This window comes from Rhinopithecus roxellana, chromosome 7 (genome assembly GCF_007565055.1).
Source record: "Rhinopithecus roxellana isolate Shanxi Qingling chromosome 7, ASM756505v1, whole genome shotgun sequence".
In the NCBI taxonomy this organism is placed as follows: Eukaryota; Metazoa; Chordata; class Mammalia; order Primates; family Cercopithecidae; genus Rhinopithecus; species Rhinopithecus roxellana.
Genome location: NC_044555.1, coordinates 101903343 through 101917190, shown reverse-complemented (window position 1 = coordinate 101917190; position 13848 = coordinate 101903343). Strand labels below are relative to the sequence as shown.

The window sequence follows — 13848 nt, the reverse complement described above, 5'->3', positions numbered from 1 at the left end:
AGTGGCAATCCTAACTTTGAACAACACTGGAGGGTCTTATTTTTTTTATCCCTCAATATTCTAAAAATTAACGTGTCTGTATTTGAGATGTAGAAAAACAATGTATAGAAAAACAGCCCCCTTCTTGCTGAGTCTCTTTCACCATCCTCAGCCTGTCATCAAGTTACAAAAGTCAAATATTCTGCATCTCCAGATGGTAAGGTCCAATAGAAAATGGCCCAGGCTGGATTCCCCCACCCCAAGCAGAGGTTAGCCTTGGTACTTAACATCTCTAAGACCCAGTGACCTCATCTGTAAAAGTGGGATAACAATACAAACTTTATAGGTTATTCTAAGGATAAAATGAGATGCTGGATGTGAAACTGCTGACAGGGGTGATGAATTCTGAGTTCCTCAGGCTGTGACCTTCAGGCATGCTTTGTTCTGCACAGTGAATAATTTTGCCACTGTCCCTACCGCTCCTATAATCATCAGTCTATTTTAAGGTCTCATACTTTTTTAATTACTTGCCCACCAGTCAGAGAGATTCATCTTGATATTCTTTATTGTTTACAGTTATGACACATTATATATACACACACACATACATAGTTACATACACACACACCAATGGCACTGATTTTGGTACACATCAGAGACTTAGAGTTTGCTAAAAATGCAGATTCTGGAGCCCCACTCTGTGAGTCTGGATGATAGGTCCCACATTCTTAAATGCTCCTGCCCCCAAGGTGTTTTTATACAGATGGTAGACTCACTCTGAAAAACACTAGAACATACATTCTTAAAATATCAAACATTGAATTATGGGTATGATCATTCTTTTTTGATCAGGGACAAGAAAAAAATTGTCAAAGACAACTGAGATTTTGAGTCCAGGTAGCCGGAGGAGGAAAAGTAGTATTTACAAAAAACAAGGACTGGAATGAAAGAGGAAGATGATGGAATACAGACTGCTTTTTGAACTGCTTTATGCATTTCACATTATGAAAAGAGTATTTTTCCTAAAATGGGTGAATTGCCATGCTGACAGTAACTTTTTGGCTGAGACAAATATACAATTAGAATTCTAATTTCCATTAGAAACTGGTTAAGTGGAACACCAAAAGGCTTACAGAAAAAGTAAATCACAAAAATACAAGCTTGTAAAGCAGTGTTCACATTAACCTCAGCAAAAACTTTTAGGATTCAAGGTATGAGGCAAAAGTCATAATGGTTGTCAGGTTCAGGAGTTTGGAAGCGCATATAGTGCCTCATCTGCTGTTCCCTAGTCTTTCTCTTGATTTCCATCATCTGCCCTACAAACCTTTCTACATCATCTCTCGCTTCATTGTGCTCAATATGCCTATTAGGTATGGCCCATCGAAAATTAGGGACAAGTCGCCTAACTCGCCCCCGCCTGATATTTCCTCCAGGCTTCTGGCCTTCACCCCCTCCCAAATGGCGGGATTCTTCTTCATTCGGCATGGAGGCCTGCTCCCCTCCATCGTTTTCTTGTTGGGCATTTTCCCCGTTGAGATCGTTTGCCACTAGTTCCTCTTTGGACTCCATTACTCCTAGGAGACGAGAGAGAGAAAATGGGCTGAATTTGTGGACTGATAAGCACTGAGGACAGAGGCCCTACTAGGCACCTTTTAAAATTCAGAGCCCTGGATTTGACTTTACACTCTTTAACATTTCATTTTTTTTCCACCTGAGAGGCCCGTGTGCCCTGTGGGGTGCCCCCAATCCGAGCCCCTCCCTCTCTCAAAGCCCACCATTTTCCCTGTAGATCCATCTCCATGCTTCAGTAAAATGGAGGACGAGGATGGGGTGTGGGAAGGGGAAGGTTGCATGCAGTAGAGGGAGTCGAGCGTGAAGGCATGGATTGGGGTCTCAGACTGGGCTTTCCTTACGTTCTGGCCCCCGCCTCACCACCGTCCCTCGCACCGACCTGGGCCTATCCTTGCAGTCTCCTCCTCCTCCCGATTCTCGACGCGAGGTGCGCCGCCGCGACACTTAGCCTCGCAGACCTGCAGACGGCCGGGGTTGGGGAAGTGGCGGCTGCTGCAGCGGAGCGCTAGCTAGGACCCACCGCCATCCGGCCCCTTCCCCGCCCCGCACCGGGCCCGGGCCCTCCTTGCCGCCCTCGCCCCGCGCCTCAGTCACCCCGCCCCGCAAGCTGACCACCATTTTCTGCACCAAGAAGGGCGGGGCAGGGGTGTCGGAAAAGCTTGCGCTGGTGGCGGAGGCAGGTGTTTCCGAACGGTCGTAGCCTCAGGACCGCCGGCTCCCTCGGGGACGGGCACCTCTCCGCTCAAGGAAGGCTCGCGGGCCCGTGGCGGGGCCCGGGGGCTGCATCGCGGACCGACTGCGTCTCCGCGCGGCTCCCCCGGGGTGGGGCATCTGCAGGCCGGAGCCGCTCCCCAACACCAACCCCAGGGACCCCACTCCGGATCCCTTACCTGCTCACCCTCCGCTTCCTACTTTCCGGGCCGCCCCTGGCCCGCACGTCCTCAGGGCCACCAGGAGCAGGTACCGCCGCCGAGAAGGGAACGAGCGACGATGGCTCTGACGCCAGAGCCAGAAAAGACTCAGTGTTGGCTGGTCACGTGGGGCTGTTGTCATCGCCAACAGCTCCGCCTCCGTTCCACGCCCCCTCCTGCTGCCGGGAGTCAGGCGGGGCTTTAGGGCCAGCCCCTATCCTCATCCGGAGTCTCTTTCAATATCTCCAGCCTGGCCGGCCTTTCCACTCTTCTGTCTTTGTGGGTTCTTGGGCCTTCCTCTGCCTCCCCAAGAAGGAAACTGTCTTCTCAGGGAGCTGTTGGCCATTCCCACTTCCGTGGGACTTGCCTCTCCTTGTCCTGGGCTCCCAGGATTTTCCCCACCTCTCCCAACCAGGACATGGGTGCAGAATTTAAAGGGGTGCAAATTTCCTCAGCAGTCAAGAAAAATAACATCTTAATGCAACATCTTAAAAAACAAAATTATTGCAAGAAAATTTGTGATGAGCAAGATGCCAAAAATTTAAATAAAGAGAGCATCTGTCCCGCCCACCCCAGTGGAAAACTGTGGTCCTTGTTACCAATGCTCCCCCTTTTCTCTACACCAGAACGTTTGGTGGGAACAGGAAATGAGTCAAGGACAGTGGATTTTTTCTAATTCTTCTTAATAACTTGTTCTCTTTTTTTTTCTTTTTTTTATTATATTATGTTCTAGGGTACATGTGCACAACATGCAGGTTTGTCACATATGAATACATGTGCCACGTTGGTGTGCTGCACCCATTAACTAGTCATTTACATTAGGGATATCTCCTAACGCTATCACCCCTCCCTCACCCCACAATAGGCTCTGGTGTGTGATGGTCACCTTCCTGTGTCCAAGTGATCTAATTGTTCAATTTCCACCTATGAGTGAGAATATGCGGTGTTTGGTTTTCTGTTCTTGCGACAGTTTGCTGAGAGTGATGGTTTCCAGCTGCATCCATGTCCCTACAAAGGACATGAACTCATCCTTTTCTATGGCTGCATAGTATTCCATGGTATATATATATATATATATGCCACATTTTCTTAATCCAGTCTATCATTGATGGACATTTGGGTTGGTTCCAAGTCTTTGCTATTGTGAATAGTGCCACAATAAACATACGTGTGCATGTGTCTTTATAGCAGTATGATTTATAATCCTTTGGGTATATCCCCAGTAATGGGATGGCTGGGTCAAATGGTATTTCTAGTTCTAGATCCTTGAGGTATCGCCACACTGTTTTCCACAGTGTTTGAACTAGTTTACAGTCCCACCAACAGTGTAAAAGTGTTCCTATTTCTCCACATCCTCTCCAGCACCTGTTGTTTCCTGACTTTCTAATGATTGCTATTCTAACTGGTGTGAAATGGTATCTCATTGTGGTTTTAATTTGCATTTCTCTGATGGCGAGTGATGATGGGCATTTTTTCATGTGTCTGTTGCCTGCATAAATGTCTTCTTTTGAAAAGTGTCTGTTCATATCCTTTGTCCACTTTTTGATGGGGTTGTTTGATTTTTTTTTGTAAATTTGTTTGAGTTCTTTGTAGGTTCTGGATATTAGCCCTTTGTAATGAGTAGATTACAAAAATTTTCTCCCATTCTGTAGGTTGCCTGTTCACTCTGCTGGTAGTTTCTTTTGCTGTGCAGAAGTTCTTTAGTTTAATTAGATCCTGTTTGTCAATTTTGGCTTTTGTTGCCCTTACTTTCAGTGTTTTAGACATGAAGTCCTTGCCCATGCTTATATCCTGAATGGTATTGCCTAGGTTTTTTTCTAGGGTTTTTATGGTTTTAGGTCTAACATTTAAGTCTCTAATCCATCTTGCATTAATTTTTGTATAAGGAGTAAGGAAGGGATCCAGTTTCAGCTTTCTACTTATGGCTAGCCAGTTTTCCCAGCACCATTTATTAAATAGGGAATCCTTTCCCCATTTCTTGTTTTTGTCAGGTTTGTCAAAGATCAGATGGTTGTAGATGTGTGGTATTATTTCTGAGGACTCTGTTCTGTTCCATTAGTCTATATCTCTGTTTTGGTACCAGTACCATGCTGTTTTGGTTACTGTAGCCTTGTAGTATAGTTTGAAGTCAGGTAGCGTGATGCCTCCAGCTTTGTTCTTTGGGCTTAGGATTGTCTTGGCAATGTGGGATCTTCTTTGGTTCCATATGAACTTTAAAGTAGCTTTTTCCAATTCTGTGAAGAAAATCATTGGTAGCCTACAAAGACACATGTACACGTATGTTTATTGCGGCACTATTCACAATAGCAAAGACTTGGAATCAACCCAAATGTCCATCTGTGACAGACTGGATTAAGAAAATGTGGCACATATACACCATGGAATACTATGCAGCCATAAAAAAGGATGAGTTTGCGTCCTTTGTAGGGACATGGATGCAGCTGGAAACCATCATTCTTAGCAAACTATCACAAGAAGAGAAAACCAAACACCGCATGTTCTCACTCATAGGTGGGAACTGAACAATGAGATCACTTGGACTCGGGAAGGGGAACATCACACACTGGGGTCTATCATGGGGAGGGGGGAGGGGGGAGGAGGGAGGGATTGCATTGGGGAGTTATACATGATATAAATGATGAATTGATGGGTGCTGACGAGTTGATGGCTGCAGCACACCAACATGGCATAAGTATACATATGTAACAAACCTGCACGTTATGCACATGTACCCTAGAACTTAAAGTATAATAAAAAAAAAAAAAAAAAAAAAAAAAAAAAAAAAAAAAAAAAGAAAATCATTGGTAGCTTAATGGGGATGGTATTGAATCTATAAATTACCTTGGGCAGTATGGCCATTTTCACGATACTGATTCTTTCTATCCATGAGCATGGAATGTTCTTCCATTTGTTTGTGTCCTCTTTTATTTCATTGAGAAGAGGTTTGTAGTTCTCCTTGAAGAGGTCCTTCACATCCCTTGTAAATTGAATTCCTAGGTATTTTATTCTCTTTGAAGTAATTGTGAATAGGAGTTCATTCATGATTTGGCTCTGTTTGTCTGTTACTGGTGTATAAGAATGCTTGTGATTTTTGCACATTAATTTTGTATCCTGAGACTTTGCTGAAGTTGCTTATCAGCTTAAGGAGATTTTGGGCTGAGACGATGGGGTTTTCTAAATATACAATCATGTCATCTGCAAACAGGGACAATTTGACTTCTTCTTTTCCTAATTGAATACCTTTTATTTCTTTCTCTTGCCTGATTGCCCTAGCCAGAACTTCCAACACTATGTTGAATAGGAGTGGTGAGAGAGGCCATCCCTGTCTTGTGCCAGTTTTCAAAGGGAATGCTTCCAGTTTTCGCCCATTCAGTATGATACTGGCTGTGGGTTTGTCATAAATAGCTCTTATTATTTTGAGATACGTTCCATCAATACCGAATTTATTGAGAGTTTTTAGCATGAAGGGCTGTTGAATTTTGTCAAAGGCCTTTTCTGCATCTATTGAGATAATCATGTGGTTTTTGTCTTTGGTTCTGTTTATATGCTGGATTACGTTTATTGATTTGCATATGTTGAACCAGCCTTGCATCCCAGGGATGAAGCCCACTTGATCATGGTGGATAAGCTTTTTGATGTGCTGCTGGATTCAGTTTGCCAGTATTTTATTGAGGATTTTTGCATCGATGTTCATCAGGGATATTGGTCTAAAATTCTCTTTTTTTGTTGTATCTCTGCCAGGCTTTGGTATCAGGATGATATTGGCCTCATAAAATGAGTTAGGGAGGATTCCCTCTTTTTCTATTGATTGGAATAGTTTCAGAAGGAATGGTACCAGCTTCTCCTTGTACCTCTGGTAGGATTCGACTGTGAATCCATCTGGTCTTGGACTTTTTTCAGTTGGTAGGCTATTAATTATTGCCTCAATTTCAGAGCCTGCTATTGGTCTATTCAGGGATTCAACTTCTTCCTGGTTTAGTCTTGGGAGAGTGTGTGTGTCCAGGAATTTATCCATTTCTTCTAGGTTTTCTAGTTTATTTGCATAGAGGTGTTTATAGTATTCTCTGATGGTAGTTTGTATTTCTGTGGGGTCGGTGGTAATATCCCCTTTATCATTTTTTATTGTATCTATTTGATTCTTCTCTCTTTTCTTCTTTTTTAGTCTTGCTAGTGGTCTATCAATTTTGTTGATCTTTTAAAAAAACCAATTCCTGGGTTCATTGATTTTTTGAAGGATTTTTTGTGTCTCTATCTCCTTCAGTTCTGCTCTGATCTTAGTTATTTCTTGCCTTCTGCCAGCTTTTGAATGTGTTTGCTCTTGCTTCTCTAGTTCTTTTAAATGTGGTGTTAGGGTGTCAATTTTAGATCTTTCCTGCTTTCTCTTGTGGGCATTTAGTGCTATAAATTTCCCTCTACACATTGCTTTAAATGTGTCCCAGAGATTCTGGTATGTTGTATCTTTGTTCTCATTGGTTTCAAAGAATATCTTTATTTCTGCCTTCATTTCGTTATGTACCCAGTAGTCATTCAGGAGCAGTTTGCTCAGTTTCCATGTAGTTGAGAGGTTTTGATTGAGTTTCTTAGTCCTGAGTTCTAGTTTGATTGTACTGTATTCTGAGAGACAGTGTGCTATAATTTCTGTTCTTTTACATTTCCTGAGGAGTGCTTTACTTCCAACTATGTGGTCAATTTTGGAATAAGTGCGATGTGGTGCTGAGAAGAATGTATATTCCATTGATTTGGGGGAGAGAGTTCTGTAGATGTCTATTAGGTCCGCTTGGTGCAGAGTTGAGTTCAATTCCTGGATATCCTTGTTAACTTTCTGTCTTGTTGATCTGTCTAATGTTGACAGTGGGGTGTTAAAGTCTCCCATTATTATTGTGTGAGAGTCTAAGTCTCTAAGGACTTGCTTTATGAATCTGGGTGCTCCTGTATTGGGTGCATATATATTTAGGATTGTTAGCTCTTCTTGTTGAATTGATCCCTTTACCATTATGTAATGGCCTTCTGTGTCTCTTTTGATCTTTGTTGGTTTAAAGTCTGTTTTATCAGAGACTAGGATTGCAATCCTTGCCTTTTTGTGTTCCATTTGCTTGGTAGATCTTCCTCCATCCCTTTATTTTGAACCTATGTATGTCTCTGCATGTGAGATGGGTCTCCTGAATACAGCAAACTGATGGGTCTTGACTCTTTATCCAATTTGCCAGTCTATGTCTTTTAATTGGACCATTTAGCCCATTTACATTTAAGGTTAATATTGTTATGTGTGAACTTGATCCTCTCATTATGATGTTAGCTGGTTATTTTGCTCATTAGTTGATGCAGTTTCTTCCTAGCATTGATGGTCTTTACAATTTGGCATGTTTTTGCAGTAGCTGGTACTAGTTGTCTTTTCCATGTTTTTTCCTCCTTGTCTTAGACAGAGTCTCGCTCTGTAGCCCAGACTGGAGTGCAGTGTCATGATCTCAGCTCACTGCAAGCTCCGCCTCCTGGGTTCACGCCATTCTCCTGCCTCAACTTTCCGAGTAACTGGGACTACAGGCAGCCACCACCTCGCCTAGCTAATTTTTTGTATTTTTATTAGAGACAGGGTTTCACTGTGTTAGCCAGGATGGTCTGGATCTCCTGACCTCGCGATCCACCCGCCTTGGCCTCCCAAAGTGCTGGGATTACAAGCATGAGACAGTGCACCCGGTCCCTTTTTTGTTTAAGAAACACAGTCTTCATAGTTTATGTTAACTTTATCTCAACTTTAATGGAAAATTTTGAACATTTGGAAAAATGGAATAGTATAATGCAAACCCATGTACTAGTCCTCACTCAGATTCCACAGTTAGCAACTCATGGCCCATCTTATTTCATCTTTATCTTACCCGCTTTCCAACCTTAAAGATTATTTTTGAAGCAAATTCTAGACATATTATCACTTTAGGCATAAATATTTCAAAGTACATATCTACAAGATAAGGGTTCTCTTCTATTTAGCATACAACCACAATACTGTTGTCACATCTAATAATGCACAATTCCTTAATATCATTTTATGTCTAATCTGTGTTCAAATACACAATTGTGTTATATATATATTTTTTAGCAGTTTGTTTGAATCAAGATCCAAATAAGACATGCGTGTTTTGATTGGTTGCCATATTTCCTAAATTTCTTTTAATCTGTGGGTTTTCATTTTTTAATTTTTTCTTTAATTATTGATGAAATACTCATTTGTTCTCTATTTTCCTACAGTCTGGATCTCAGTGGTGTCATTAACGCATACCTCTTTACTCTGTGATTCCTATAAAATGGTAACTAAGTCTAGAAAAGCTTCCTTGAATTTGGGTTCAATTTCAATTCGGGTTTGTCCAAGAGAAAGCAAATACTCTTTCTACTTTTGAGATTTTAGCTGAAATATTTCTATAAAGAGACCCTTCCTATTTTAGGTCAGGCTCCCTAAAAGCAGAACTTGGAACAGAGATCCTTATGAATGTAGTTTCTTGTAATAATGCTGTCTCAGGTTAAAGGAAGTAAAGGAAGCAGGACAGGGCTGGGGAGCGGGGCAGTGGTGAAGAATGGGGTTTAACTAGAGATTGGGTTTAGTTAATCGCACCTGAAAACTCTGAAGCACACACAAGTCATCCCACCTTGACAGTAAGTCACTGGCTTTTTGTAACTCAGTGTCTGTCAGTCACAGATCAAAGTCTGTAGGTGGAGCAGAGCATAGTCTCTGGAGCAAGGCGGCTCCCATTTGGCAGAGAACAGTTCCCTGGAGAAGGGCTAAAATGTGAGTTGTATGGCTCAGGCTTGTAATCCCAGCAATTTGGGAGGCTGAGGTGGGAGGACTGCTTGAGCCCAGGAGTTTGAGATCAGCCTGAGCAACATAGGGAGAACCCCATCTCCATACACACACACACACACACGCACACACCACACAAATTTAGCTGGGTGTGGTGGCACTCACCTGTGGTCACGCCTATTTGAGAAGCTAAGGTGGGAGAATTGCTTGAGCCTGGGAAGTCAAGGCTGCAGTGAGCTATGATTGCACCACTGCACTCCAGACTGGACAGCAGAGTGATACCTTGTCCCCTCACTCCCCCCGAAAAAAGATGTAAGTTGTTATCAGCCAACACACACAGCCAGGGAAGACTTCATAGGTATATGACTTGTGCTGTTGCACAGGGCCCTGATGTCAGAAGTGTTCTATTCCTGGTTTAATGCTCTGCTGTCGTTGTGTTGAAATTCTTACTGAGTTTATTTCTGAATACCCTCAGGCATAGATGTGTCTACAGGTTATCTAAACTGTATTCAGAAACAAGTCCAGCTGGCTTACAGGTGCCTCCAACTTCTGTGTCTCCTTCCTTCTCCCCTAGGTACTTCCAAGTTTACTGCATACTGCTGTCCCTTCTACTGTCCTTTTCCCCTCTGCTGACCTAATGCACCAAAGCCCCATTGATTTATCTGGGCTTTTTGTTGAGCCAGAGACCCACTCTGTCCCTAACAAAGTGGGTAAAGACTAGGTGTGGTGGCTCACGCCTATAATCCCAGCACTTTGGGAGGCCTAGGCAAGTCTCTCCAAAAAACAAAATAAAAAGTGTGAATAAAACCTCTTTCTTTACTTTATACTTACATGTACTGTGAGATATACATATTCTTCTGTGATTTTTGGCTCATAATTCCCATAGCCATTGTTATTCCCTAAATGACTAGAACAATAAGCATACCTTTCATGAAAGTATTTGGTCTTTTGTTTCGGAGCAGCTTCAGAATCATAAACATAAAAGACTGTCTTTCTTGGCTGGGCACAGTGGCTCATGCCTGTAATCCCAGCACTTTGGGAGGCCGAGGCGGGTGGATCACGAAGTCAGGAGATAGAGACCATCCTGGCTAACACGGTGAAACCCAGTCTCTACTGAAAATACAAAAAAAAAAAAAAAAAAAAAAAAAAAGGAATTAGGCGCAGTGCCAGGCACCCGTAGTCCCAGCTACTCGGGAGGCTGAAGCAGGAGAATGGCGTGAACCCAGGAGGCGGAGCTTGCAGTGAGCCGAGATCCGGCCACTGCACTCCAGCCTGGGCAACAAAGTGAAACTCTGCCTCAAAAAACAAAACAAAACAAAGACTGTCTTTCCCTTATGTTGGGGCACTTTCAGGCCTCAGAAGCAGGCCTCAAAAGACAGAATTTCTCTCTCTGACCTTCTCTTGCTCTCCTTTCATCTACTCCTTTTTTCTCTCCAAGGCAGGCCACAGAAACTAAAAATATACTTTAGTTTTCCCCTGCCTTTCTGTCTTGGAGGTGGCCATAAGTAAATTCTCCGATTTACCTTGTCTGATTGTAGGTCATAATGATGCAGGAATGGGAAGCTCCCATATTGGGGACTTAGCCAGGGTGGCTTCTTGGCTTCACCCTGAAAAATAAATCAAGGGTGAGCTAGTGGTGTTGGGCAACAATCTGTTTTTGAACAGTACTGCTCTTTGTGGAGCAGGGCTAAATCAGAGGCAGTGCACCCAGAGTCAGCAACATATGGGCTCTTGGCAACTAATTTATACTTACTTATTCCCATTTGCAATTACACACAAATTAGGGAGTGGGTTAATGCAAATTGAGGGGAAGGTTATTTAGAACTATCTAGGAAAGGAGCAGTAACTTCTGGGCCATTGCCATGGCATTCTGTAAACTGTGGCACTGGGTGGGAGTGTCTTATACTAATGAGCAATGAGAGCAGCTAGAGATCGCTTTTGTCGCCATCTGCTGGTTCTTGCCAGTTTCTTCACTTTAATCTGTCAGGACCAGGGAAATAAATCCTGTGGGTCTCTACCTCAATAAGACCCCAATTCAGAAGGGGTCCTCCCCCATACTCAGAATGAAGAAACGCTGCACAGAGAGGCCAAGAGGAATCTGAATAGTCAGGCCTTACTGGGTTTCCCTACTCAGTCTAATAATAGTGTTAGATCACACCCTTTTTGTCCAATCACATTTCTACATGGTTGTCCATGATAGTCCTGCCTATCTAATGACATCTTGATAAAAGGCCCAAGGGGATGGGACACAGAGAGCTTCTGGACAGCTGAACTCATGGAGGCCTGCAAGAAGGTAAACAAGAACTCATCAGCTTGCCGGGAGGGGAGTACACCCCAACTCCACAGGAACGAGAGCTCCTGTGCTCGGGACTCTTTCAGACCTTGCCCTATGTATCTCTTCATCTGCTTGCTTACTTGTATCTTTTAAAATATTCATAATAAACCAGTACACATGTGTCCCTGAGTTTTCTGAGCCATGTTAGCAAATTAGCCAAGCCCGAATAAGGGATTTTGGGAACCTTAACCTGAAGCCAGTTGGTCAGAAGTTCCAGAGGCCGAAACTTGCCACTGGTGTCTTAAGTCGGGACAGTCTTATGGGACAGAGACCTCAACTTGTGGGATCTAATGCTATCTCCGGGTAGATAATATCAGAATTGAATTGGGTTAGAGGACGCCCAGATGGTGTCCGCTGCAGAGAAAAAACAGGGTTATTTTTGTTTTGTTTTGTTTTGTTTTTTAACACACTAGATGAGTACCGCCTTAATGCTGTTTGGGCTCTGATGTCAAACAGACGTTTTAGGATAGTAGTCCTTTCTGCTGAGTGTGTGTGAGTGTGTGTATATCTGTGTCCATCTCCACCGGATTTACCCAGCGGGAAGTGAGCATGCCATGTTGACTCAGTATTGCCCAACTCTTGCTCCCCACAGGTGAGAAATATGATATGTCTTCTGGACTGGAGACTACTAAAATGCCTGCTAAAAACATATGCAAATTAAATAGAGGAAAATAGTTTAGGCTGAAGCTGGTGTGTTCTTCCCCAACTACTTTCAGGCTCATTCTTACCTGGAACAGTGAAAATATAATACAAATTCCTGTTTTTCTTTATTTTTTCATCAGGTTCAAAGTACAAATTATTAAATACTGATTAGAGAATTGTCAGTCTTGAATTATGCCACAATGTGAATAATTTCTAGAAATTATGACTTAAAATTCCAGTAGAAATTGTAAGATGCTACCCACAATTCAACATCTGATATCATTTTGGGATTTTAGCACTTTTATTTAGATATAATTCCACATTTAAAATTCACCATTTTGTAAAAAAAATTAGCCGAGCATGGGGGTGCATGCCTGCTACTTGGTAGGCTGAGGCAGGAGAATCGCTTGAACCTGGGAGGCAGAGGTTGCAGTGAGCCGAGGTCGCATCACTGCACTCCAGCCTGGGCAAAAGAGCGAGACTCCATTTCAAAAAAAAAAAAAAAAGAAAGAAAAGAAAAAAGAAAAATCACCATTTTAAAGTGTGCAATTCAGGGCCAGGCGTGGTGGCTCATGCCTGTAATCCCAGCAGTTTGGGAGGCTGAGGTGGGCGGATCACTTGAGGTCAGGATTCTAGACCAGCCTGACCAATATGGTGAAACCATGTCTTTACCAAAAAATACAAAAATTAGCCAGGCATGGTGGCACGTGCCTCTAGTCACAGCTCCTGGGGAGGCTGAGGCAGGAGAATCACTTGAACCTGGGAGGCAGAGGTTGCAGTGAGCCGAGATCACTCCTCTGCACTCCAGTCTAGGCGACAGAGCGAGACTCCATCTCAAAAATAAATAAATAAATATGAAAAATAAAATACACGAAGCAAAAACTAATAGACCTGAAAATAGGAATAGATGAATCCACTGTTACAGTTGAAAATTTGAAAAACCCTCTATCAGTAATGGACAGATCCAGCAGGGAGAAAATCAATAAGGACATGGTTGAACTCAGGGTCACCATCGATCAGCTGGATCTAATTGGCATAGTAGAATACTTCACCCAACAGCAGTAGAATATGCATTCTACTCAAGCTCATATGGAATATTTATGAATATAGACCACATTCTGGGTTATAAAACATACTGTAACAAATTTAAAAGAATAGAAAGCATACAGAGTATGCTGTCAGAATTCAGCGGAATTAAACTAGAAATTAATAGAGAAAGATAGCTGAAAAACCCCAATATACTTGGGAATTAAACAACATATTTCTAAGTAACCCGCAAGTCAAAGAAGTCTCAAAAGAAATTTTAAGAAATTTGAATTAAATTAATATGAAAATACAACTTACTGAAATTTGCAGAATGCAGTAAAAGCAATACCTAGAAGGAAATTTATAGCATTGAACATATATATTAGAATACAGAAAAGATCTTAAGTCAATAATCTATGCTTCCATTCTAGAAAAATGGGAGCAAATTAGATCCAAAAGAAAGTGAGCAAAGAAAAGAAATAATAAAAATTAGAGCAGAAATTAATGAAATTGGAAATAGAAAATTGATGGAGATTTTTCAGCAATGAAACTAAAATCATATCCAACATTGCATAAAAAGAATCACATGCTTT

The 13848-nt window shown here is 42.3% G+C and overlaps 1 protein-coding gene across 2 annotated transcripts; it reads right to left on the bottom strand.

The window, feature by feature from the left end:
- Positions 1 to 526: 526 nt before the first annotated feature.
- On the bottom strand, positions 527 to 2583 carry BEX4 (brain expressed X-linked 4). Of its 2 annotated transcripts, XM_010355294.2 has the most exons (3): positions 2442 to 2583; positions 1931 to 2009; positions 527 to 1553 (listed from the first exon to the last, which is right to left on the bottom strand). In XM_010355294.2, exon 3 carries the CDS (start codon positions 1546 to 1548, stop codon positions 1186 to 1188), a length of 363 nt encoding a protein of 120 aa, XP_010353596.1. In that variant the 5' UTR covers positions 1549 to 1553; positions 1931 to 2009; positions 2442 to 2583; the 3' UTR covers positions 527 to 1185. The 2 variants fall into 2 exon arrangements, with proteins under 2 accessions (XP_010353596.1, XP_010353597.1); XM_010355295.2 differs by lacking the exon at positions 1931 to 2009.
- Positions 2584 to 13848: the final 11265 nt, after the last annotated feature.